At 41.2% G+C, this 26,620-nt stretch overlaps 1 protein-coding gene across 13 annotated transcripts in view; it reads right to left on the minus strand.

Moving 5' to 3' along the window:
- Window positions 1-6,385: 6,385 nt before the first annotated feature.
- ATP8B (ATPase phospholipid transporting 8B) overlaps window positions 6,386-26,620 on the minus strand; it is a 51,444-nt gene continuing 31,209 nt past the window's right edge. For 2 of the 13 annotated variants that reach the window (XM_033380542.1, XM_015182448.2), the window contains 19 exons: window positions 21,493-21,809; window positions 15,384-15,442; window positions 15,111-15,323; window positions 14,515-15,051; window positions 14,223-14,444; window positions 13,909-14,157; window positions 12,856-13,614; window positions 11,464-11,754; window positions 11,226-11,399; window positions 10,893-11,169; window positions 10,679-10,831; window positions 10,438-10,618; window positions 9,503-9,649; window positions 9,291-9,442; window positions 9,003-9,226; window positions 8,609-8,938; window positions 8,303-8,551; window positions 8,124-8,240; window positions 7,739-8,065 (listed from right to left, as the gene is read on the minus strand). In XM_033380542.1, coding sequence (XP_033236433.1) covers window positions 7,739-8,065; window positions 8,124-8,240; window positions 8,303-8,551; window positions 8,609-8,938; window positions 9,003-9,226; window positions 9,291-9,442; window positions 9,503-9,649; window positions 10,438-10,618; window positions 10,679-10,831; window positions 10,893-11,169; window positions 11,226-11,399; window positions 11,464-11,754; window positions 12,856-13,614; window positions 13,909-14,157; window positions 14,223-14,444; window positions 14,515-15,051; window positions 15,111-15,323; window positions 15,384-15,442; window positions 21,493-21,526 — 4,695 coding nt within the window. In that variant the 5' untranslated portion in view covers window positions 21,527-21,809. Of the gene's footprint in view, window positions 8,066-8,123; window positions 8,241-8,302; window positions 8,552-8,608; window positions 8,939-9,002; window positions 9,227-9,290; window positions 9,443-9,502; window positions 9,650-10,437; window positions 10,619-10,678; window positions 10,832-10,892; window positions 11,170-11,225; window positions 11,400-11,463; window positions 11,755-12,855; window positions 13,615-13,908; window positions 14,158-14,222; window positions 14,445-14,514; window positions 15,052-15,110; window positions 15,324-15,383; window positions 15,443-15,550; window positions 16,214-18,051; window positions 18,341-21,492; window positions 21,810-26,620 lie in introns of those variants that run through there. The other 11 variants (XM_001359450.5, XM_015182447.2, XM_015182452.2 and 8 more) reach the window with 11 other exon arrangements.

The following is a 26,620-nucleotide window of genomic DNA, read 5'->3' on the forward strand; positions in this document are numbered from 1 at the left end:
ACTATTAGTCTGAACACTCTAGGAAAAGTTAAAATGAAAAGGTGACTAGATTCATACAATTGTTAGCTACAGGGGAGAGTTGTTAAAAAAAACTTAGCAATGATAATTTTGTCAAATTCGTCTGGGCACCAAATTTTCCAGCGCAAACAAAATTAATTCCTGTTTGTTTTTAACTTAACAACATATGGGTCATGGTTCATTTATGGCATGATGAGGAATAGCTCCTCTTCCTCGCTTTCTAACACTGTTACACCCTCCCTTTCGAGTCCTATTTTTTGCCATATTTCTCCTAGCCACTCCCACTCCCGATTTCTACCACTCTTTCCGGGAATATTTACCACTTTTATCCCTGCTTCCCAGTGGGGGAGGACCAATTCAATTGCACAAAAGTTAAATATCTATTTGTAGCTTCAGCCCTTGGGGTATTTCCACCGTAACTTCAACTCATCTGTAAATAGTTTGTGAGTGGGAGAGAGAGTGTGAGTGTGTGCGAGTGAGTAAGTGGAATTGGTACTTTGACTGCGTTTTCCATTCGCCATTTTTGCCCACTGGGTCCTTCCACTTTAGGGAATTTTTTTGGTCTTTGCCGGCGCTTCCGTCGCTCAACAAATTTATATGTGTTTGTTTGTTTGTTTGCAGTTCTGATTTTGTCCAGCTTTGGGGAAATCGCAGCGAGAGCGTGCCAGGGGAAAACTATACAACTTGGCTTTTAATTAAAACATATTTTACACACAGACGCAGACCGACAAATAACTACAAAAAATAAAACCGTATAAATATATAAAAAATAATTTGTATGCTGCTTCACTAACAGCCATCAAATGGAAATTAAAACTTTATCGCTTGATGGCACTCGCAGGGATTTTCCAGCCACTCTATATCGCTATGGCGCTTTTTCTTTCGCCATTTCTCTGGCTGTCTCTTTCGCGTGTCCTTCTCGCTGTCCCTTTTCGGCCTTTGTAAATGGCCATTCAGTCAACAATTATCCCACTTTGACGTTATCCACTCATTATTTCACTAGCTCTTTTTTCGGGTGCATTCGTATTGCATTTTATTAATTAACATTCAATTAGCGAAAATTAATTCGCGGCCCTGGCTCCATTCAAGTGGCATTTAAGCCATTCATTGGGCTTTTTTCGAGTTCTGAATAGTTTCACAAGAGTCTGCTTTTCTGAAGGACGGACGGTACTTTTTTGTAAAATGGTATTCACTCAACCCATGTTTTTTTTTATCTTTAGTTCTAGTTTTATCTCTTTATTGCGGGCTCTTTCCTTTCTCCACTTCTCCTTTTCGTTAGTTTATCCCTCTATCACTGCCCCTGATCCCATTTCTTTCTCCCATTTCTGTCTGTGCTCTTGTTGATGTCCTTGTACGCCTCTATAAATTTCACAAGTTCAGTATTTTTTTCCTGCTTCAGCGTTGGTGTTTGGTTCATTACAAGTTTAAGTAATTTCTATTCACTCTTTAGCTCTTCAGCCCTCTTCCTTTGTGTCTTGCCCTCGAAGTAGGTGTATTATAAGTTTTCCCAAGGTCCACATAAAAAGTCTTCCTATGAAAATAGGCCACATGAAGTATATGAGAATGTAGGTCCTGCCGAGCTTGATATAAGTTTTTAAGGGCCATATGCTGAGAAGATTACCAAACAGATATTTTAGGTACTACTAGCATCCAATTAAGGGTATATCAGTTTTCGGTGTGTTAAACCTTATCTCTCATGAATTTTTTTTGCTTTGTGCTCTCTCCCTGTCTCTTTTTGGCTTGGAGTGGACAACGCCCTTGAATACGAAATCGAATTTCGCACTTAAGCAGCTGTCAGCAACGGTATCTATCTTACTCTGCCCCCACTATGCTCTTCTCTTTGCAACTCTCTCCTCCATACTCCTCCCTTTTTTATCCCATTCTTCACTTCCCGTTGCCACCCTTTCTCTCTTTGTCGCCTTCCACTTGACTCCACTTGGTCCTAGCTATTTTCATTATACCCTTTCTGTGGGTATTACGGTTTGGTTGAGATGTTTGTAAAGTAAAAAAGGAGGTACATACTAAATGTCCTGATTAGAATCAACAGTTGGGCAATAGTAGGTCTAGCTCCTAAGGCCGGTTGCAGTTTCCGGGATGGGACTATGCCAAGGCTAATATCTAAGCAGTACTTACATTTATAAGTCGGAGCAAAGCGAAGCTGAACACTGTACCATGTGGACTCAGCTATTACTGGTATTTTATGTGTTTCTACATATATTTACAAAAGTTTAGAATGAAAGTTTAACAATTATTTCGAATAGTTTCAAACTAATAGAAGGGTTCGCGACTTTTCCATTTCTACGACCTCTTTGGACTACTACTACTACAATGACTGATGTTTATTATGCTGCATATGATCCATATATCTAAATATGATTCGATGATTCGAAAAGACAAGTCAATGTTAAGTAAACTTTAGATTGGTGTTTCTTCTCATTTTAATGTGTCTTCCAATCGGATAACTACTATTCAATAGATCTGCAAGAGTATCTAATACTTCGGCCTATCAAATCCGGCATATACTTTTATACGTCTTTGTTGTTGCAAAACTTCACAGCATCACAGACAAGTTGTAAGCACAACAAAAAACGGCCAAAGTAAAAAAGGTTGAAAACAATTTTGTTGCCGTTCCCTAATGCATAATAGAAAGTGTCGTATCCATGGCAGCGAAAACTTTAAAATCATTTTTATTAACCTAACTTTGTTGCACACACAAAAAAGAGGCAGATAGATAGGACTGGAAGTCAAAGAGAGGATCGGACGGCGTCACAAAGTCAGAAACAAATTGAAAGATATTCCTTCTTAGCAATGTTTGACTTGGTGTTTATCCTGAGGTGTTTGCTCTAGGAGTAGGAATTGCATTTCGGCTTAGTTCTTTAAAGTTTGTCGGATTACTTAAAGTTGAACCTAAATGCAATGTCATATGCAAATGCAATTACAATACTTTGTGAAACCCCATCGATGCAAGGCATTCCCAATAGAGTGAGCGAGAGCGAGGGATACGTGAGTGAGTGCTTGGCGTGGGCTCCTTCACGAACTTTGACGTTTCCTATAATGAAAGTTCTCCCGGCATACGTGTGTGCCTTTGTGTTTGCAGGAGTACGATGTGTACGTATGTGTGGGTGTCAGTGTGTGTGTGTGTGGGTGAAGGAGTCTCCTGTTAGGTTGATATTGCTTGGCTTTTGTTGACATCACGTCGAACTTGTTACGGCTGTCGCTTCGATTTGCTCTCCTTTTTCGGGACGGGGCATTCTCGTTGTAAGTAACTCACGTGGTTTGGGGTCACGACGGGGCGCTGATTCTGACAAATGGGTAGCAAGGACGTGGTCGCCTTGAGGGTCGGAGTGTTTTTGGGTCAACAAAGATGTTGAGAGTAGAAAACTTTTGGGAAGGAAGTATACAACGGATGGAAGTTCCATCTAAATTATGAATGAGGTTAAAGAGGCTTATATTCTCTGTCCTCTAAAGATATGATAGGCAATCTTCTAGATTTTTTTGAAGATCCATAATAAATCATTTCCTTTTTTAACAACTCTTTAATGTTCCTTAATGAAATCGAAACTCTCCTATTAAATATCGCTTTTAATCTGGGCTAAAGTACCTGTATCGCATACCTCTGGCCCATTTAATTACTGAAATACAGCCTTAACATATTTCGAAATCCGAGTTCTTCATCAGGCATGAATGGCATACATGCCACACGCATATTGGAGCCGCACTCTGTTTATGATGGGAAAATATTTATTCACGGACAATATGCAGATACATTTTTCATATCTGTGTACCGATAGCAAACAGACGGTGTGCAGCGGACGATAAATGCACGGAATCAATGTTAAATTACACTCGAGGGCAGCCCACCCAACAGATATCCCGAGGACTGGCTGCTGAGATTGTTAATAAATGTTTTATTGCCGTTTGGCTTGGCTCAATTATTCATTAAATGCGCCTTTACCTTCGGCCCGGCCCTGCATTGAATAACTGATTAAATGGCTGGATAAACTGAGAGCATAATGAGTAATTAAGCGGTTAAGTGCCAGGCATAAAAGTCCTCAAGCACTCTTACTTCTCCAGCCTTTCCATTTCCCATTTTGTATCTGGCTCCTTTTGCCAGATTTATGCCAGGCACAGGTTCCACGCAAAATGCTGAATGGATTTCATTTCTTAAAAAAAAAACAGAAAATGAAATAATATAAAACGAAATCAAAGTGGAATATGTTCAAGCACCATTTGCGCGGCAAGTGTTTTCATCCAGCTCCCAGCTCCAGGGAGATACCAACAAGTTATTCAACTTGCTAAAGATGCTTTTATCTCACAGTTGCCACACACACGAAGTGGGTGATGGGGTTGCTGCCCCCAGTAGGAAAGGCGGCCAAGTGGTGAGCAGTTAACACAACACACATGTACATCCCCTCAGTCCCGACCCGCCCCAGCCCTGCCGCGCCTGGCATAACATTTCTCTGTGGAGCAAATTGAGTATTAAGTATTTTGAAATTTTTTGTTAAAATAAATACAAAAAAAAAGGTAAAGGGAAAGGAAAGAGTGGCTCGGGAGGCAGATCCTTTTGATACTCTAAAAGATATGTACTTCTTTCCAATGGTAGAAATACTATATAGCTATACGGTTTTGATGTAGTGTTTGGTGGTATTACCTTCAGAAACCAATAGGTTATCGATGTACATTCTTTTTTGAGTAATCATAAGATTCGTAGCCTAACTGAGAGACTAGCAGGGAGCATAGTTGCGTTTTCTATGCTTTAAACTTCTGATCAAACACAATATACCTTTTGTAAAAGTATAGGTACTTAAAAACGAGGAGCAACAGCGATGGCAGCAACGGAAGTGGCTGCTGGTCCAGCCACACCCACACCTACACACACCCAACCCAGACAGGCAGAGGCAGAGGCGGAAGCGGAAGCACTCACATTACTCAGCATACCGAAAGTAGCCCAACGAGAAGAACTTTCAGACTGATGACTGAACGTACAGGACCCTCGGCCACATCCCACCCATATTCGACAGCCCCAGTCTCTGTGATGTGTACTTTTTCAATGTCGTTTATGCTGCAGGTGAATTCCATTGGTGTTTTGTTGACTGTAAAGCAGATGGAAACGTAAGCCCTTATTTGTGTTTCAACGTAAACCACAAAACGCAAGTCCATAAGCTGCTGAGGACTGAAATATATCTTCAAGTTTAATCCAAAAATAATACATAAATAAATAACCAATAAAACATTGTTATGATTTTCTTTCTTTTTGTTGTATTTTTTGCCTGACCTTTTGACTAGTCGGTGGGAGGAGGACAGTGCATCAATTTAGTTTTATGGCCACATCTACTGGCACCCGAGGGAACCATTGCCGCTGATCCCTTTTAGCAGTTGGCAGTTATTTATCTGCATGTTAAGATTTTTATAGAACATTCAAAGCGATTTTCATTGATTAAGTTAATCGAAGTATTCGCTACCTAAATAAGATTCAACATTTAATGATGGCTCTTTTCAAGGGAACAATTTTTATGGGGCATAAGTCAATCAATTAAATGGCTGGACCCTTCTTGATGGAAACAACGAAGGAATGAGGGTTCTTTTTGAAAATTATTATTTGTCTCGTATCTCTCTGTATCTCGAGCTCTCTCTCTGTTTCTATCCTTGTGTTGGCATCTCTTTCAGTTTCTCTTTGGCCTGAACTGCGTCGCATTCTGGCCACACTCATTGCTCACTTTAAATCTCGACATTTTGACTCTTGCAAATTAAAATAAATGGCATCACATTTTTTTCCTTAAGATTTTTGCCTCCAAAGTACTCCATCTCTCTTTATCGCTATTTCCCTGACTCTCTCCCTCTGCGCAGTGGATATTCAAGCGACATTAAGTTGACTTACTTTCAACGCCTTAAATTTTTCTCGAAACAACTTCAAGGTTTTCCTTCAGAGACAGATAAAGAGAGTGAGACCCATAAAAGGCAAGCAATTTGATTGTAACAGATTTAATTACAAAGTTCCGAGCAAGTCTTGTGTTAAATTTGACCAAAAAGTTGAACAAAAAATGCATAATCTTAATGTCCAGCTAATGAGGCGTGAACAAGTCAAGGAAAGTTGAGTTTGCTGTCGGTTTCTGTTTCGGAGGAGGAGTCGAACTTTTCTCTTAATAAATTAAGTGTAATCTGTTACGCAAATTAAACAGAATCAGAAAATAGATCAACCCCGTTTTATGAGGATGAGTTTTGTGGGAAATTTATGTAGAAAAGGAGCTATGTATAAAGGCTTAAGACAATAATAATTTCATTAATCTCAAAACAAATACGAGACAAGCTTTATCGTCCTAAAAGTAGGCAATAAAATCGCCTTGCTAAAACACTAAAATTGCTCTTCTCTCTTTTTAAAATATTTCGCATTTATTTAATCATTTAAAAATGTTCTTAGCACAAGTTTTGGTAGTTTTTTCTGTCTAAAAATGTTTGATAAAAATAAAATGTTTTCTCTTTTTGTGTGTTCTTATTTTTGTATACCAACAATTTGCACATTAAAATTAAGTTTCATGCCAACAATTTGCAATATTTAAGTTTAGCTTACTTGAACTCTTGTCATGCAAAAATATTTACCCAAAATCGTACAGCTAGATCTATGTATTATATCTGAAAAGCTATGTTTAACCTCTAGATTGTAAGCACTCTTTAAGTATAAATCACTATGAACCCTTGTAACCTCTTCAAACCCACAGCCCATCCCAAAAACAACCGAACAAAGATGGGAGAAACCCAGTTAAAAAGACTTATTCCTAGGGACTCTGCAATGCATAGACAGGCTCTACTATTCACTAAAAACTCTAATTAGGAACACAGAAGTGTGGACTTGCCTATGTTTAAGTTTTCTCTGTGTTGGGGAGGCGAATAAAGTATATAGCCGTGGACTTTGCGATTCGAAATCGTTAATCTATGGGTAAGTAAGCTATTGGCTAAGCACACAGCACGACATTAAGCATTTAAGTACACTTTCAGTTATCCAACAGTTTCCATTTAAGGCTCCATTTAGCTCTATTCTATACCTAAGTCTATGCTCAAACGTACTCACAATCATACTGTATAGGGTTTGGGGTTTCAAAAGATTCGCTCGCTTAAATGCAATTAACAATGAGATAAATACGTGGGAGAAGAGATTTTTTGTGCTTTCTGTGGGGGACGGGGTCGCGATGAATGATATCTTAGGGATTGGTTCCAGCAGATTGTCAAGGGATAAAGATAAAGCCTTTAAGGAAACTACTTGGCTAGAGATACCGATAAGCTCAGCATAGATTCAACCAATTGTAATCTTTTCCGAACCACTTTAAACAGAGATTCTATCACACAGAGGAAACTTAGGAGATGACTTAATTAAGGGACTTTACGGAGGATACTATGGTTATCTTTGGATGATGATTTCCCATGCTACAAATACTATGAAGATAACTATAAATAAACCTTAAACTACACATAATCCACCTTCAACTACATATATCTTAGGGTTAAAGAGGGTATAACTTTCGAATCCGATAGACATTCTTTGTAATACTTGTTCTTGTTCGATCTACTAGATTCTAGGACTCACATTCGCACGAAACACATACAAAATACTATATCTACCCATACTATATCCTACTTCAACTCTTAACTTGTAACCCTTTTCGTTGACTTAAATTCTTAATAGCGTTTTTGGTGTTTGTTACGATCCAGTACCCATTTCGAAGGCTTACAGATTAATTGTATCCAGATCTTGGCAGGGCGCCCGAGGACTTATATCATCATTGGCGCCACTGCCACCTGCATCTGCCGCACGTCCTTCGGCACTTATATCCGCCATCGATGAATGATTCTGGTTCTGATTGTGCCGCTGATTGGTATTGTTGTTGTTGCCCATGTGGTGACCCGAAGAATTGCTGGCCTTGGTCTGATCTGCAGAGGCCAGATTGTTGTGCAGGGCCTGAGTCTTCTTCGTGCCCAAGCCCAGAGGAAAGGCAAAGTCCTGCGGCATCTTGTGCATGATCTTGCCCGAGGTGATGAGACGTCCAAAACCCTCCTGCAAACACACCGGAAGTTAATCCGGGAAGAGAAATTGGCTTAAGGTAGAATCTTACCTGATGAGCAAAGGCATAACCAGAGCGTACAGAGCGACGTCCACGACGTGAGGATGGAGTACGTCGCACATCGCTGGAGGCTCTCGAATGGATCTTCTTTAAGGATTTTTGGCGGATCTACAAGCGTAGAAGGGAACATAAGACTAAATTCTTGAGAAGGTTTTAAGGAGAATGCTCACCTTATCCGACAAACTTGGATGGACATCGAGAAGATAATACTTGTACGCCAACACAGGAGCCACGAGTACCATTACCGTTATCAACATTGTCATCCAAAAAGTAAGATCCTTTATAGCCTGAGTCAACGAGCCCACATAAGGCCCGCCAATGACATAATTATAGAAGTAATCCAGCACAAAATACCAGACCAAGCTGCCCCAAATTGTTATGTGATTCACGATGGTCCAATAAGAAGTGTATAGAGAGATCTAAAAGGGGTTAAGAACTGAGAAGCGGTTCAGATAGGGAAAAACTGTACTTCCTACCTGTGCTGTATTATCCACAATGAGTATAGTGGCCACAACGGCTCCCAGGGTCATGTGATCGCTCAATATATAACCATTTTGGGAGACACCATCCTTATAGACGCCATAGGGTATCAGAAACAGGACAAGAGAGGTAAAGGCGCCATGCAGCACGCTGTATATAAATTCACGTATATTAAAGAGTTCACTCCTAAGACCCGGCGTATAGAGACGCGGATATTCCACGCTGTTCTTATCCGATACGTCCTGCTCGAAGATCCCCAAAGATAAAACCGGCAGCGAAGTGTAGAACAGATTATACACCGATATGAACATGGGATCGAAAACGGTCTGAGGGAGAATTATATACATTAGTTATATAAGATAAAGTAGAGATATTTTCTGATGGACCCACCTGAGCACTGAAGCCGCAGAATAGCGAATACCAGCAATGGCACAGAGTAAATGCAAAGTTCTTGTAGAAAAAGTAGCGCAGAAACTTGCACATCCGATAGTAGGACCAACGACCATGGACCAGCAAGAGCCTCTCTAGATACCGGAACTGGGCAATGGCATAGTCGCTGGATAAAACAGCCTGAAGGCCCTCCTGACCCGATATGCCCACACCTATATGAGCAGCTAAAGGGGAAAGGAAAGGTTACATAGTTGGATGGATGGAGGATTCCATAAGGTAAAAACTAACCCTTTATCATCGATACATCATTGGCACCATCGCCTATGGCCAGGGTGACGGCATTTTTGGCACGCTTAATAAGTTCCACGACCAGAGCCTTCTGCAGCGGAGTAACCCGGCAACAGATAACCGCTTTGCACTGTGAGGCAATGTCCAGGAATCTGAAAAGGTTATGTACAGTGATACATGTTCCTTTATACGTGGATAACTATAACTCTCACTTGATCTCCAATTCCGGCGACAGACAATGAACCAGTGAGTGTCCATTAACGACCAAAGCAAAGCCAGTGGTCTCATCTATCACTATGGAGGCAGCACCATCATCTAAGCTCCTCTTCTCATCCCCAAACAAATCGTTGCACTCGGCGCTGTTCAGAAGTACAGAAACTTAAGTTAGTTACAAGTTTGTGGGGTTGCACGTTAAGCACAAAGAATGGAAATGTTATGATAGAACAAACAAGGCAAAGTATACTTCAAAGAGAGAGGTAGACCATAATGAGTTATATGTACAAAAGGTTAGGCATGCAAACAACTTTAGATGAGACAACAAAACAACAACGAAAGGAGTTAAGGAATGAACAAGACTAAGGAATGGTTGACTGTTTTTGGTATTTGGTGCTTCTGAATTTTGGTTTCTGTTTTTCGAGTTTTATACAAGGCAGAATGAGAGACACACAGACAGAACTCATACAGATGTTTCAACAAATATAGATAATTGGATTTGAATAAAACATGTATATAAATATTTTACTTGACGGGCGGAACAAGTACCAATAGAGGGTAACATCCTTAGGTGGGTTATACTAAAAGGTTTTCATCTGAATATAATAATGGTATCTCCCGAAAAGAAAGGAACATTTCTAAAACTAGGAAATAAAATATCCTAAAACTTAGTTACAGAAAGAGAAAAATAAAATAAATAAAATAAAATAAAAGATTTCCCTAAGATTAAATAATAAAATATATATAATAGTTTCGTTTTAGATACAAAAAAGAACACAAAAGTTCAAAAGAGTTAGCTAAAGAAATTTTAGAAGTAATATAGACTTTCTAGCTCTTCTATTTGATGTTAAGTTTTCACTTTAGCTAGAAAAATTATTCTCTTTTTGGAAATAAAGAAGTTTGAAAGTGTTTTTGTGTTTGGATTGCCCTCTACCTGTCCGGTCCGCCCTTCTTATCCTTATTTTTGTCATCCCACCTAAAGGTAACCACCGATATGGCGGGCGGTGGCGGCGGCGTGGGCGGATTGCTCGATTCGTGCATAAAGACCGAGGTCTGTGTCATGGTCACGCTCAGCGGATCCATGTTGCTGTCGCTATTGTAAAGGGCTTCGGTTCCTATAAAAGAAGATATGTACTGCTCCTACTTTTCTCTGCACCTTTTTTGGATTTACTCACCTCCTGGTCGAAATCGATTGTATATCTTGATAGATTCTTTAAACTGTCTCAATTGCTTTTCCACCTCTTCCACGGAATTTCCATCCACTATGAAGACATCCGCCAGCTCATCCGTCAGCAGCTGGCAGGAGTACCCAATATTGATGGCCGTTTCTGGGGATTAAGATCGTTCATTATTTTTGATTTCTTAAAGGGATACCCCGCTGCCACTCACCCTGCTTGTCTCCTGTTAAAACCCATATCTTTATCCCTGCACTTTGTAGATTTGCAATAGCCTTGGGCACCCCGTCCTGCAGTTTGTCCTCAATGGCCGTCACGCCCACCAGCTGCATATCGCTCTCGATCTCTTCGTATATCTCATTCAACCTCTCTTCGCGCGAGTCCATGGCCAAGGCGGCCTCCTGCTGCCGAGTCCGCCAGTTCTTGTAGTACTGTTCGGTGAGACGCCGCTCGGCCAGGACCAGAGTGCGTAGACCCTCGCCAGCAAATTTCTGCGGGAAGATTATCATAATTTCTATATGAATGTTTGATATTCAGGCGAACTTGCATTCAGGTGATCTTGTGTGCGGGCTTTTAGATCTTCTTGGCCGCCATGCAATCGATCGTATATCACATTGTCCGCTCCCTTGCAGTATAGCACCACGGTGTTGCCTCGTCGAAGGATCACAGACATACGCTTGCGGACATTGTTGAAATCTAGAATATTGAGGAGCTCGTATTCCTGAAAGAGTGCATGTTGGATTCGCATTATTTAATATTCAAATTCCTACTCTAACAGATCGCACCTCCTTTCGACCCATCACCTCGATGGTAATACTGTTTGGTGTTCGTGAGCGAAATACAAAACCAAAATTGCGGGCTGCCGCCACGAGAGCCGCCTCATCGGGACTCTGGGCCTGGTACTCCAGCTTCCCCTCTACGGTCTCCGCCATGACTGTATGACAGAGGGCCAACAGACGAAAAAATACGTGGGAATGCTCCTCATCCGAGCGAACTGCATCCAGCAGCGTGCGATCGTACCAGCGAAAGTCGCTCTCGTGATGAGGATTGGCTGAGAAGTCGACGCATTGCAGGGCCTGCGAAAGGGTGTAGGATTAGATGATGTGTACCTTAGAGGATCTTACGATTTGTGGGTATATCTGTTGTTTACTGATATGTTAAGCGAAGCTTGGCTGTATACGATACAAAGCAAAGGCACGCTGTTAGATATACGATATTAATCCCAAATTATTAGACAAGAAAAACGTTCTGTTTAATACATAAAATGTAATCGCAGGGGAACACACAAAAAAATTATATTCTGTTAGTTTCTAAAATAAACGAAATTTCGAAATTAACTATGTTCAAAGGGGGTATATTGGTGGAATCCTAGGGCTTTAAACATACACTCGATCCTATTTAACGATAATTTCTTAAATTCAAGATTTTGAAAGTCTATGTTATATATTTTTGAATAATTGTGCGCGATATTAAACAGTTTAATATTCCAACTTGCGTTTTTCGATCATGTATGATATTTAAAAATGTACAATAATCTATGAAAGTTTTTTTTATTCAATGTAAAAAAATGTAATTTTAATTAAGCTTTTTTCCAATTTGTGATACATAACATGGGACATGATATATATGATATATATATACATATCATATATATATATATATGATATATATATATATATATGATATATATATAATATATATGAGATATTGGACATTTATTATTTTCAAAATTACGATAATCGAACTAAATAAATTCGAAAATTTAATAATATATACCCCAAAACGTATTTGTACTGACTTTCAACAAAATAATAGGGATTATACATTTTTTAAGTAAACAAGTTTACGATATGTGCTTTAAGGATATTTAATATACTGATGGGAATATATGGAATGTCTCCAGTATAAGCAATCTGTACACAATCCCTGTGCAATGAAGCAATGTCCCACTAGGAAATACATGAACGTGCATAAATATATATACATCATCAGACAGTGCCAGACAGTGCAAGACATGCATATATTCAAGCTACTGGGTTGTAAGCAGCTAATGCATATGTAATCAAATAATCAGCGAGATTGCAGACATCGCATGCACACAGAGGCATTCAAATGTACAGACAGTTGGAGTACAGGGATAAATGGGGTGTTGATTGAAGGACATGCGACATGCATACGTGCACTCTCTGACGCGACGAACTCCAATTGGTGGCAAATGATTCATTGTGGTGATTTTGGTGGGTGGTGCTTTGGTGCTGTGCGGTTGGCGGTGCCTGCAGCGTCAGCTCCTCTGTAGCGCTGTGGTTGTGACAGAAGGGAACACTCAGCGATGTTGTTGATGGGGATTTCTTGAACTTGAGCTTGACCAACCGGCCATTGTGTTGTGGTTGTTGGTGGTGCTGACTGTGGTGGTGCTGGTTGTGGTGGTGCATGTGTGGTTCGGTTTGTTCGTTGTCATGCAAGATCTTTACTTTGTCACTGCTGTTTGTGCTGGAAAGTTGACGTTGCATAAGCCCCGGTCCACTACGCTTAAAGCAGACACCCAATCCTCCTCCGCTGCTCCTACTGCTGCTCCTTTGACTGTCATAACCAGAGGGTGACGATCCTCTAGGGGTCGGCAATCTTCCAGGGATTGTCCCCCCGGGCTCCTCCTCTTGGCTCCTGCTGGGCGCCGAATAGCGAACTTGTTTGCGTCCACGATTCCGCTGGGGGTCTTGCGGTGCCGGCAGCGGAGCCGAGTGCTCCATTTCCGCTCTGTCAGATGACGGACTGCTGGCCAATTGTGTCTCACCCTCGGCGGTGACCATCACAGAGCTCTTCTTCGCATGGACCTCGGCTTTGTGCACCAGGATGAGGGGTGGCTGCTTTGTTGATGTAGCTGTTCCTGTGGGAACCTCTTCGGGATTTCTGGGGCTATTGTGGAAAATTGTTTGCTGCTATAACGAGTAATGTGAGTGGGTTTTTTTTCTTTTTTTGCATTGCTTTGCTTCTCGCACAATTAAACAAAAGGGACTAAGGACTGGGACCGGGTGTAGGGAGATCAAAGTAAAAGTTTGATTTATCCCCCAGTCGCCAGGACAGTGCAAGTAAACGGACACCAAATTAAAAGAGAGACACGAACGCACACACAAAGGACAACAGAATCCCTCAACCAGGAAGTTAGAGGTTCAAGTAGCTTAATCCACACCAAAATCCCCATTCCAAATCGCCGTCTTTGGCGGGGGACTCACCTCAGTGACTTCGATGGGTTCTCCCGTTCGCAAGTCAATCACATCGCCATAGGTGCGCCCATTGATGCTGCACTTGTTGAATGTCATGATGTTCTGGGTGAGAGTGCCCGTCTTGTCCGAGAATATGTACTGTATCTGGCCCAGCTCCTCGTTGAGCGTGGTGGTGCGGGCTTTGGCATAAGTATTGGTGCGTGCATAATACATTTCCTCATCCCAGTTGATGAGAAACGACTGTATAAAGCGTATTACCTGCGGATGGAGGAGAGCGCATTGCAAATTAATTAGGGGATAAAGTAAGAGTATTATGCACTTACCTCTACTGAAACGTAGAGCGAGATTGGCACAACAGTGTTTAAGACTATGGCATACGAGAAGAAAACAAGCAATCCAATGACTGTGGCCCCCGAGGGTATATAGTCTTTGGGTATGATATGCTCCCAGGGCAAATACACCTGAAAATGCTGTCCTATCAGACCCTCCCAGATGGCGCAGCCAACGGCAAATAAGGCACAGATCGACACCAGAAAGAGAACAATCTGAATAGAGTAACGAATACATAAGTATATGAAAATTCTCTTCTTTCATCAGTTCTCCAGAGTTGCCTACCCCTATGATGATAAAGTTAAGCAGGCGATCCACGCCTGTACTCTTAAACTGCGTCTTTCCAGAGTTCTGCATGAGTTTGGTGTCCACTCCGGCAAAGACCACAACGCCATAGCACCATTGGGTGTTTCGCAGCACACAACCTCTCAGCAGAATCTTCTCATTGTCCAGTGCGAATCGCTGATTGCGCCAGATCAGAGTGCCATCGAACTTGTTCAGGAGATTGTTGGGTCTCTCGCAGAGAATCTCGCCATTAAAGTTCCACAGCGCATCATGATGATCCCCCAGCTCGATGGTTTCCGTTAGGCATTGTTTGGCCTTCAGATTGGTCTCCCCATCCAGTTCCGCCGTCTCAATGAAGCACAAACCGTTGGGCTCCGATGTGGTCAGCAGCAGGATATCGGCGGCCACAAACTGATTGTTGTCCAGGCGGATGACATCGCCCACCTGGACCTCCGACCACTTGGCATCCACCAGTTTGCCATTCCTCAGGGTCTTCGACTTGCGATTGTTGACCTGCGAGTCGGATAGATGTCGTTGCTGGAAGGAAGAGAGTTCTATAAAGATCTGAGCGGTATCAGAGCTCTTTTCATACGTACAATGTCATCATAGGCATCTTTGACAGCTGTCAGAGTGAGTACTCCAATCAGAGGTATAGCTGTTGTGACGGGCGTGAGTGAGGAGATTGCAGGAATCAGTTGGAGGACCAGCAGACAGAGGAAATAAAAGTTGGCCAAACGCTGGAACTGCTCCAACAGATTGAAGGGCAGGAAGGTGAACACCGAATACTTGGAGGTCTTGATGTAGTTGTTCTTTAAATAAGATTCATTGGCTTAGTATTTATTTGGTTAACTTGAAGTTTAGGAACTTACATGATATTTGTACTGAAGATTAAACTCTTTGTCATTGGCGCGGATTCTGCGTTCGTTCTCTGTGGACAAAACGGGAATATTTAAGAAGATTTCGCACGAATTCGATTTAAAACTATAAATTTATATAAACTATTTAATCTAGTCGTGTATTCCTCGTTCTCTATTACCCGAAAAGTAGTAGGAACTGCGACGTCTTCGTAGCTGGGAGAGACGCCGCAGACTACGCGTTGATTTCGATTCAGAGACGACCGAAGGATCCCTTTGCTTGTACTGCTCTTGGTCATCGGGTTTTGGATCTCCTGCAGGATTTGGGGCTTCTGTGGCCAGACTGTAGAAGCTATCCCCTATCATCAGTGGTGTGGCTATGGTCTGCGTGGAGCTGCCTATATTCATGCCCTCCGGTTGAGCGAGACAAGCCTTCCGCCCACTTTCCGTTTCCTCTTCATCCTCCTCGCAATGCAGGCGCTTCCTTCGATTCCGGGAGCTCCTTGCAAACTGGAACCAACAGGCTTTCTTGGTTGACGATGAAGTGGATGCTGTTACTGCGGGTTCTCCGATTGCTCCGGATGGAGTCTGATCATCCTCCTGCTTCTCAGTCCGCTGTCCATCTAGCACCGCCAGCTCCAATGTATCCGGACGCTGGCGCAGGCGTCGAGCTGCCTCGCTGCACCTCTTGCCACCACCAATCATGATCAGCTTTTTGTTAAGCTCTCAAGGCAACTTGCTTGATATCTGAGTTCTTCATTATCTTTCATTCTACGATCTACGAAACATACATATGCATGTATGTACGTTTGTTTGGAGTGGACACTAACGCGTTGCCAACGCAGCTGTGAGATTAAAATGCAATTGAAAACCCATTGGCACCGAACAAACTTTCATGGGGGGCCGGACGCCATCCATCACTTTTATTTGATAGACTGCCTGCCCCTCTGGAAAATGCCCACCTCTCGACAGCTGTGCCGCGTCTGAGAATGTTTGAAGAATAAACAAATAAACATAATTTGGCTTTGATTTTACGCGGTATCCGTGGAGAATGATGGGTATACGACTATACGGTGACTATGAAGGCAGATCAATCAGATTTGATATGAATGGAATTGATACACTATCCATAGCAATTATTTAAATATGTGTCTTTTTTTTTTAGCATATTTAGTAGTCGCTTGAAACTAATTTTCCATATTGGATTGCTGAATTTATTAGCAACAAAATTGGAAAAGTTTGTACACAGCACAAACGCTCAACGAATTCCCATATTCAGCAACAGGTGTTCCTGCCCCACAGCCGAAGGCTGAATGGAAACCAAACAAAGTAACAAAATGGGAAGGAAGCTGCAGGCAAAGAACACTCTCTCAATCTCTCTTTCTCTCTAATAGCTGCTGGAGAGTCAATGTCAAAACTGTTGTCAAGGCCACATCGCCCCTGTGAGTGGGGGAGAACACAAAAAACGGCAAAACGGAAGATGAGACTAGAAGTTGCAATGCCAGAAAGTTTCTATGTTTGGAAAACAATAAGGGAAGCAAAAAGTTTCGAGCTACATGGATTAAGCCCGAAATTGATATTCGTTCGATTTCAATTCACCCTGCTCAATAAAACGGTACTCTTTCAGAAGGTAATATGGTTTGGAGAAAATGTTTGCAGTACCAAAAAGAAAGCTTCTCGAACCTTGATGATACTGATAAGCTGTATCAACACCGGGTACTATATTTAGCTACCGTAGAAGGTTCTGCAAGGGTATCCAAGCTTCGGAGCACAAATTATAGGTCTTCATATTTTTCGTGGATTGCTTGCTACGTTCCAAGGTCCTTTGCCTTTGCATTTACAGCTGATTTGCGCTCGCATTCTCTCTCTCTGCGTTTGTTCGCTCTCTCTCGCGTCACAGTTGGATGAAGTCAGGCAAGCAACAACAAAGCCGGCAACTTACTTCACCGCTGTCACCACGCTTCTCTTTTCCCACATGACCTCCTGTCTATTCTCTCTTCTCTTCCATGTCACGACGTCCTGCTGTGAACATGAGTCATGCATGTGAATGTAAATATGCTTTGCCTTCTGTCCTGCTTCTTAGTCTCCTTTGCGTTACAGTTTCTTTGGGGCAAGGTATATTAAACAGAAGGTAAGGCAATTCATGAGCACTGTTGGGCTCCTGTTTGGTTTGCCTTACCTTCTATTTTATGCAGCCTGCTTGCTTTTCTCCCTGCTTCTTGCTCAAATTTCGTTATAGTTTCTTAGCGTTCTTGTTGTTTTCTCTTTACACAATTCCTTCAAATGTTCTTGTTGTTTTCTCTTTTCACTCGCATGCGTCATCCACGGGTTTCGGCGGGTGGAGGGCTCAAAGTGGGTAAAACGCTCAATTACCAAAAGCAAATTAACTACAAGCAAAAGCACAGGCAAAGACAGAAGCAAAGTCAATGCCAAAAGAAGAATCGATGGAAGGCTCAATAATTATGCTGAGACAACAGAAAACAAGAGCATAGGGAGGACGAGGGCATTGCCAAGGCGCTGTCGGACCTGAGAGGGGAGTGGGGGGCCTGTTTCAGTGCCAGGTGCCAAATGCATCATCAAAAGAACAAGGCGGCGATGCAAGCAGCGCGCTGTCCCCCGCCCCGACATCACCGCAAATGTTATCTGTAAATTTTTAGCACATTTTTGCACTGTTTGCGTTTACACTTTTTCAAGTAATCCACTTGCAGCAGCGAATTCCGCTTCTTATGTATGTCTCTCACTAATCACGAGTATGAGAATATATTTAATCCATTACGATTTATTCGTGAGTTTTATTTGGTTTTAACGGAGAAACGCGTTGAACAAAAAGCACGAAACAGTCAAAGCGAAGCGGGCCAACAACTGCCAGAAGACGAGCGCGGTGCGGCCACACTGTCCAACGGCAAAACCCAGCGCAGCGCCGCCAGCAACTGAGCAGAGTACCGTTTAGCTGACGACGTCGACGTCGCGACGCCACCGACCCAAAGCAAGCCCATAGAAACCGAGGAGGCAATGTCGAACGCACGACGAACAAAACGTGTGGGGCTGCCAAGGCAACCTAGGCCAGCCAGGCCAGAGGGTATGTGTACAGGGTGAGGCATTCACAGAGTGCGATTTGGTATGGTGGAATATTTACATACCGAGGCGTTTGTATAGGTGAAAGAGAAGAGCTATGGAGAAATGGTGAGAGAATATACATATGCATCTCGAAAAGCAACAATGTCTCACCCTGTACAAGTTCAGCCTAGCAACGCGGCAGCGAAAATTGAAGTTGAAACTGTTTAGGAAGCGGCAGAGCTTGTGGGTAATTATAAAAGCTATGAGAACTAGTTATTGTTTAAAAATCAATCGAGTAATCAAAAGATCAATGGGGAATATAAGCGTTTTTAGCCGGTTTCAATACATTTATATATTTTTATTCCAGCCTACTAATTTATTTATAATTTCTTCTGATCGATTAGTAATGTTCAACAGTAGAATTTATTCAATACTGGACTACTGGTTGTTATTTCATTAGATCTAGCTTTCATTTGATTCCCATTGAATTATTCGCTCACAGCGTAATTACAAATTTTAATTTATGCCAAGCAGCCATAGAGACCTCTCATTGTGAGACATTTTAATTTCTGGCGATCGATGAGTCGGGGATGGCTAAAATCAATACGTACGTATTTTATACATGTGCAAATATGTATGTAAATCTACACTATAGATTCTATAATAACCACAACGTAGCATTTTAGGCTTCAGGTGAGCGTTGAATCAGCAGATCTATGTTTTATTCAATAATTCCCAATTGTAGGGCATTCCGAATTCCCCACGACCCACTTCAGGTCATATCTCAAATTTCTCAGGCGTAAAAATGAGCAAATGTTGAGCAAATTTCCGCAGTCACCCAAAACAAAAAGAAAATAAATAAAATTTGTGCGAGAGAGAGTAAGAGCGGCCAGCAAACAAATCCGAATCTCTCTCTGTCTCTCCGGCTGGTAAAATGCACGTGAATCAAACAAACAAAAAAAAAAAAGCGAAAGAGCGGGAGAGAGAAACTGTTAAGAGAGAACGCATTTGAATTTGAGAGCGTGAATGTCAATGTCAGCTTTTGCTGAGCGGGTCCATATGGGTTAATGAATGATTGCCGCGGGTGTGTGGGGGAGGGTATGGTTTGAGGTATTCCTACACTTTGATTTTGGATTTGTATTCTTAGTTTTTGTTGTTTTTGTTTTTCGTGAACAGAACTAAAGCAGAGCAAAGCCAAAAAAATGAACGGAATTTGCACCAAATGCAAGGTAGAGGGAGACCGACAGGATTATATACATATATGTATGTACATACATATGTATGTATGTATGTATGTATGATGTAGATGGAAATTTAGTTTGCGGTTACTGTCAAAGACTGAATTCCGTGAATTCTTTTGAAGATGCCAACAGGTGTACAGACGAATCTATGCATACATAAATCTATTAGCTAAAAGTTAATTGCCTATAAAACGATAATAAAGGCAAAAGCTTAACAAAAACTCATTGAAAATGTTGTTAAACAGAAGAATGGAGGGTGTTAAGGGTGTTCTAGAACAATTTTCTTTGTCTAATTGAAACAAAAAAATAGATAAAATATTTTCTATTATGACTTATTTCTTTCCTTGCAGTCGAAATGGTGATCAGATTGTGATTGAATCTTAAGATTAACCATATAAAACCCTAATTAAAATAATAAAAAATATCTTTCAAATTGAGGATGAAGAATATATGTATGTATATGTACATAAATTATAGGGTATCAAAAATGTGGAACATAGGTCTTCATTCTCTCCATTCTCTCTGAACATCTGGTGAAAACTATAATACGCACTGTCTATGGTACACAAAGAAGAAAATCGAAAATCATGACCGAATAAAGTGTTGTATACAAATAGGAAATGATTGCATTAACTCAAAAGTACTTTGTTGCTGTTTATTTTTGCTCGACTTGGGCCACCACCACGCCAGGAATTATACACACTCAAACACACACTCACACTCACTCACACTCATTCACATTCGCATTCACATTCATTCAATTCATTCATTGCGCGAGCAATACGCGTAAGAAATCGAAGCACCGTTTGGGCCAAGCTCAAGGTGGCCTCACGCATACTACCTCGTCAAACAAAGGCACACTCACACACCCATTCAAAGACTCACTTGAACACACCCATAGATTTGGTTCGAATCGTGTCAGGGCCAAAACGGGCAACCAGCTGCTTTTTTGTTAAAGTTTTTTCTTCTCTCTTTCTTTTTTTGTTGCAGTTGGGTTTGGTAACGGTTCAGGAACTGGGTCACTATCTGCCCGAAATGGGTAACAACTGTTCAACTTTTTGCCACCCCCTATCAAAAGGAAAAAGAGTGGGGTTGTGGAAGCGAGTGGAAGGATGTGGAGGTGGTAATTTCCTAATCAGAGATTGCCAAAGGCTTAAGGTGAATCAATTTGGAGCTGTGTGCATCTCTACTGCGGAATTCAATTTACTGGAAATTGATTTCAGACTCTGAATCTGCTTTGAATACTTGTATTTGGTGGCTTAGCAGGGGATTCATTATTTGAGATGAATGCAAGAAGACGGGCGCCAGTTTTAATGAATATAAACTAAGATGTAGATTATCTCACAACTATTCTATTTGTCATTAAAACCATCTAGCTACTTGGTCAAATAGGATGTACTTGGAACTGAATCAAATCAAGAAAGAAAGTCGTAGTTTTGTAATAGATATGAAGGTACGTTCCAGGTACTAAATAAATTGGAACATACCCCTCTACATTTTTGATCACTTGATATACTCGTTAGCATAATAATTTATTAGGAATTTCCAAGAAGATTCTTAGCCACATATTTTGATTCGTTAAATCTTCATTGTTTTACGGATTCTTACAATTTTATAATATCTTTACAATACCCAATAAAGGATTTAGATTATACTTTAAGATTTTCACTTGCGCTTAGGTATCTTTTGTTTGTCCGCTCTGCACTTGAGAATGTTTCTTAAATATTATTAAACACTTCATTAAGCACTTTTGAGAACACTCTCATTAAAAATATATGCACTCTTCTCATCAAAATAAGTTCGAATTTCTTGAATCTCCCACTCACCTTTGGCCTGTTGCGGTTGAGTTTTTGTGCCCATTATGAGTAGATGCGAAACTTAGGATCCGTCCTTAACAAAGATCTGTGCTGTGGTATCGCCAGCTGCTTTCAATCTCCTGGTGGCATCTGAAGCTTCTAGACTCCGTCTGCGTATGCGTATGCGTCTGTATCTGTGTATGGGTTTCCGGCTGCGTCTCCGCTTGCGTTGGTTGCAGCTCCAACTGCGGCTGTCCGTTGGCTATTGGTTCGTCGGTTGTTGTCGTCGTTGCTGGCGCTGGACGGACGTAAACCTCCATGTGTTGGCCTTGTCGAGCCGCCGTAGGCTAAAGGAACAGGGGAAGAGTCAAAGGAGGAGAGTGGAAGCATTCAGTAAGCATTCAAATGATTCGTCATCAGTCTGTAAAAACTTTCTATTAAATTATTCTATATTTCTCTGATGAATTGTTAATGCATTCATAAAGCTTTTTTTAAATGTTGTCAGCTGGACAGCTAGAGAAGGTCGAGACAACGACAGGACACGACAGGACATACATGGGAAAGGCTTGTCTAGCACCCAGCTGGAGCGAACTTTTTTTATATTTTTTTCCTTTTTTTTCCTCCAAACAAAATGAACTTGGGCTTGGTCTTGACAGCGCTATTAAAAATTTGATGCGCTCACATGCTAATTGTCGCACGGTTGAGCTGATTTTATGGGGGAGGTGCGAGGCTGGCAGGAGCTAGGGTAATGTGTCCATTAGCAGCTGTCGGCCTAACGTAATAGTAGTTATTGAACATATCCCCCGAACAAGCGAAAGTGTCCTTGGAGATTTCCAGAACCTTTCCCCCACACCCACACCGTGTATTAGTCATATTTTTCAGGCTTTAAGCCATTTGCGCAGGTTTCTTGGTAATCGCTTATATATTTATTTGTCGAAAGTCCAAATTCTTTAAAAACACACAAATAAAACCAAAAAACTTATCATTAAGGTTACTGCTCGCATTCGTGATTTGGTACAAGCCTTTAAGCCATTTGTGCAAATTGAATGGCAAACGTTTACATCATTTCCTGTAATATTTCATAATTGCATAAACAGAAGCCCTATTCAGAACCAACAAAATAATGATCGTGAATTAATGAAACCACTATAAAATCAAATAAACGGAACGGATTGAAATGAAATGGAACAAAAAGATTCGTTTAGCGAATAATGTGAGTCATTGAAAGAGAGGGAATTGAGGGACAAGAGCGAGAGCGAGTGAAAGAGAAATATTGTGGAAGAGAGAGAGAGAGAGAGACAGAAGAGCGACGGAGTAAAGCTTTGGTATCGTCATAAACAAAGCAGAAGGTAAAGCACAAAGGGGAAACGGAATGGCAAAACAAAGCGAGTGCAAGTGTACCCGGCGGATAGCGACACACGATATTGGGATCGACCCGAATAATGAATGCCCTATAGAAAAATGATCCAATAGCAAAAAATTGGGAACAGTTTAAGATTTGTGAACAGTTTGAGATGAACGAGCGAATTGAAAGCATATTTAAGTTATTTTTCTCCACACCATAGCCTATATACTCCCAAATATGTTAGGGTAATCGTATGCTAATTGCGAATAATAAAAGTCCATTCATGAATAATAAACAAACGAACGATTTGTCCGTGGAATGGCCAGTCCCCGTAGGTCACTCGATCCGATCCACTGTCGATCGTTTGCTTTTCATATGTATACCCTTTACGAGTAATACCTCCGCCTATATGCTATACTATGTGTATAATGACTAACCGGCAAGTCCCAGTAAAATTTCCAAGTAAACGAACATTACAGATTACCAACACTCCAGGCATTTGCTATTTAATTGTGGGTCAACTGTGCCGCTGTGTAGCGTCATGACTTTTGTTCAGGAAGTTGTCAAAAAGTAAAGTAAAATAAATATTAGCCAATGCATTACCCCAAAAACGAGGCACAGGAAAACTTCATCTAATGTTAGTTTTTCGTCAGCCATTCGTCTGGCTTCATTAGTCCACAAGCATTTTCAGGGTTTATTTTCAGTTTTCGCTAATCGTTTCCCTTATATTTTGTACTTCTCCAAGCATCGAATATTATGCGATAATAATCAACAGCTGCCTCTTGCCTCCTTGGAATTGTAATCTAATGGCTCCCCAAAGACCTTCCTCAAAAATTCCCAAAAAACTCCCCGAATAAAACACAGAAACAAAAATAGCTCTAATATGTAGTCCAAAAATTATTAACCCACTTTGTCCGGCGGGCGCACTCGCAGGGAGAAGTCATTATGGATGAACGATATATGAATTATGTATAATTACGCTCATCCGTGGAGTATATCCGATTATTTCTGATGTTCTTCATTCGTTATATGGCAAATATAGCATTATTTAATATCTATTTATGGATCTGTAGTCACACGATGGAAATTTGTAGACCTAATGAGCCTTGAACTAGTTTTTAATGAAAGAAGATGGAATGGTAGGTAGGTTGTGTACGGTCCTTTTTCTGGGGGATGGGCTTAAGAGCCGCAGAACTGCCTTAGAGGTATTCAAATACTATTAATTTTTCAACATTCTGGATCAAACGATGGTTAACGATTATGTTTATGGATAAGAACTTAATTCAGAGTTCCTTGTTGTCGGTTTTAAGATCATTCGGGCCTCAACTTAACTGAAAGGATTCAACATACACCCACAGAACAATTAAAAATCTTTAGTCAAAGTATCGCAAATAGCAGTATCTGTAGAAGTATGAACGTTCTATAGTTTCACTCACGTTTCAATAATAACTACCCATTCAAGCCATATTTTGTATGAGTTTAAATACTGCCAACAAGCGGCTGCAACTATATTTTTATTGCCACATAAACCTGATTATCAACCTAATGATGCAAAATGATTCAAAAATGTGCATGGCTGCCATTCATTTGCAACGAATCATTCAGTAATTTCAACAACCGTCAGATAGACGTATCTAAAGATCTGTTATCCAAGAAACTATTAAAAGCAAATCTATCAGATAAATGTATTACGAGTGAAACGGATGACTCGTGTATAGAGCGCCCCCATTGTGTGTTCTGCGAGATACTTGTCTGGTAACTCGAGTAAACTGCAAATGAAAGGCAATCAATGCAATTGAATGTGGAAGCATCAATTTCAATTGATTTGCAGCAATTAGAGCACCATCTGTGTGTAGTATCTGTAGGTGGTATTGAAGAGATCTGAAGAGGAATTAATTCCCCTTGAGTACGCCCCCTTTTCTGGTCAGTGGAGCAACCTGTTTAGCGTTTGCAAGTGTTTGCTTTGTTCCATAAAATTCGCATAAATTATTTAGGCTGCATTTCACTTACTCTGAATGCCAGGACTCAAGGCACGAGGCACAAACATTTCTGAATGGAAAATGTGCAACGAAGGTCAAGTGCAGGCCCCCCGCCACCCCTTCCACCCATTCCAACCATTCAAAACACATTCTATAATGTTAACAAAAAAAAAAATGGAGAGGGGTTCGGTGGGTTCGGGGTCGGGACTCATTAAATCTTTGGAATAACTGAGTTGTGTGGAAATTTTAACCATATGGAAACGGCTGTCCTGGAAAACAAGTTTAGGGTTCCACAAAGTTTCGCAGCGAATTATCGAATTTGAGCCCATTAGAACGTTGGATTATACATCAAGGAATATATTAGTCTTACTATATACTGGCCTTCAGTGCCTAACGTGGGGCTACAATCAGCGACTCATATTAGGGGATTCTTTTATGCCTGCACCCAGCCGATTCGCGCGTCATGCGGTGGATCCCATCGTGTTTCTCTAAATTCGCAGTTTGGTGTCGCTTCTAAAAGAACTAGATGTCACATAAAATAGTTCTAAGATAATCTGTCGATCATCCAAAGATATATTATCCTGTTATCCCTTGATGGAATTTCCATCTACGCAGTAAATTCACTTTACTGCAGCCTAAGCGCCGGTGAATGCCGTAACTTACGGCAATTATTTGCTCATCAATAATTAGTTATATACTTGCCGAGAGTCCTGGGGCCTCCTCGTTGTTGGCGGCAGTCCTGAGAAAGGACTCAGCGAGGATAATTACCGTGCGAGGGCACTAATCCCCGGCATCGTGGGAGCATATGCTCTGTCCCATCAAATATTGATGCGATATTGAAAAACCCAGAGACTCAAGGGTGACACGTGGCTAAATGTGGAAGGTGGATGGCCAGGAGAGTCAGAGTCAGGTGTGAGAAAACTGTCAGTTCTTGAGCACCAGACTTGTTGAACCTCACATCGCAGTGAGACATTCCGTGCGAGAACATCTGTCCCTCGATTCCCAAAGCATTCGATAGATCATTCTGGGAATCGAATGGGGAATTTGGGGCACACAGCTGTGGGGGTGCCACTACTGTGCGTGTGCCACGGATTGCGTGATGGGAACACCTTTGTCGACTCTCACTCCACACCTTCCCCGTCTCGCTCCTATTGAAGCGATTCACATCAGCAGATAGCGAAATTATGTATCCAATGGAGGGAACATGTAGCCGGAGGAAGGGAGGTGGCTATAACGCTTAAAGCAAATTGCCGCTAAAAATTCCAAAAGAAATGCGGGTTCGAGCTGCGGGATTTCTAGAATGGGGCAAAGCTATGGGTAGAAGAAATGTACATACGAAATATACGATAGTGGCGGCTAAAAATAAATTGTTATTGCATAGAATTGGTAATCTTAAGTCCTACGAGAGAAGGTTAAACATATTTTCAGCAAGGAGAAAGCTTCGAGTTGGTAGGTAAAGAGATTGCAGTTTGAATTTTATTTTGATACAAATTTGCCTTAGAGAGATGGCTACAAAGTTTTAAGAGATTGGAAAGATTGGAGACTTTGGAAAGGTGTCTTACCGGAGATCTCTAATCAAGTGACTTAATTACGCCAAAGGTGCCTGCCCAACAGGCTTTCCATATATTCCATTCGTCTAAGACACAAAAAAGGAATAAGGTAGATCTTTCCACTTATCAAATTTTATTCCCCCAAGCCGAAGCAGAAGCAAACATGTGTTCATTTGAAAAGTTATCTAAGTAGCGCCTTTTAATTTTCATCTGCTTGTAATGACTAATGAAAATGATTCACTGATAAGTGAATCATGGGAATATATCGAACGAGATTTAGGTCG

Source organism: Drosophila pseudoobscura, chromosome 2 (assembly GCF_009870125.1).
Source record: "Drosophila pseudoobscura strain MV-25-SWS-2005 chromosome 2, UCI_Dpse_MV25, whole genome shotgun sequence".
Taxonomy (NCBI): Eukaryota; Metazoa; Arthropoda; class Insecta; order Diptera; family Drosophilidae; genus Drosophila; species Drosophila pseudoobscura.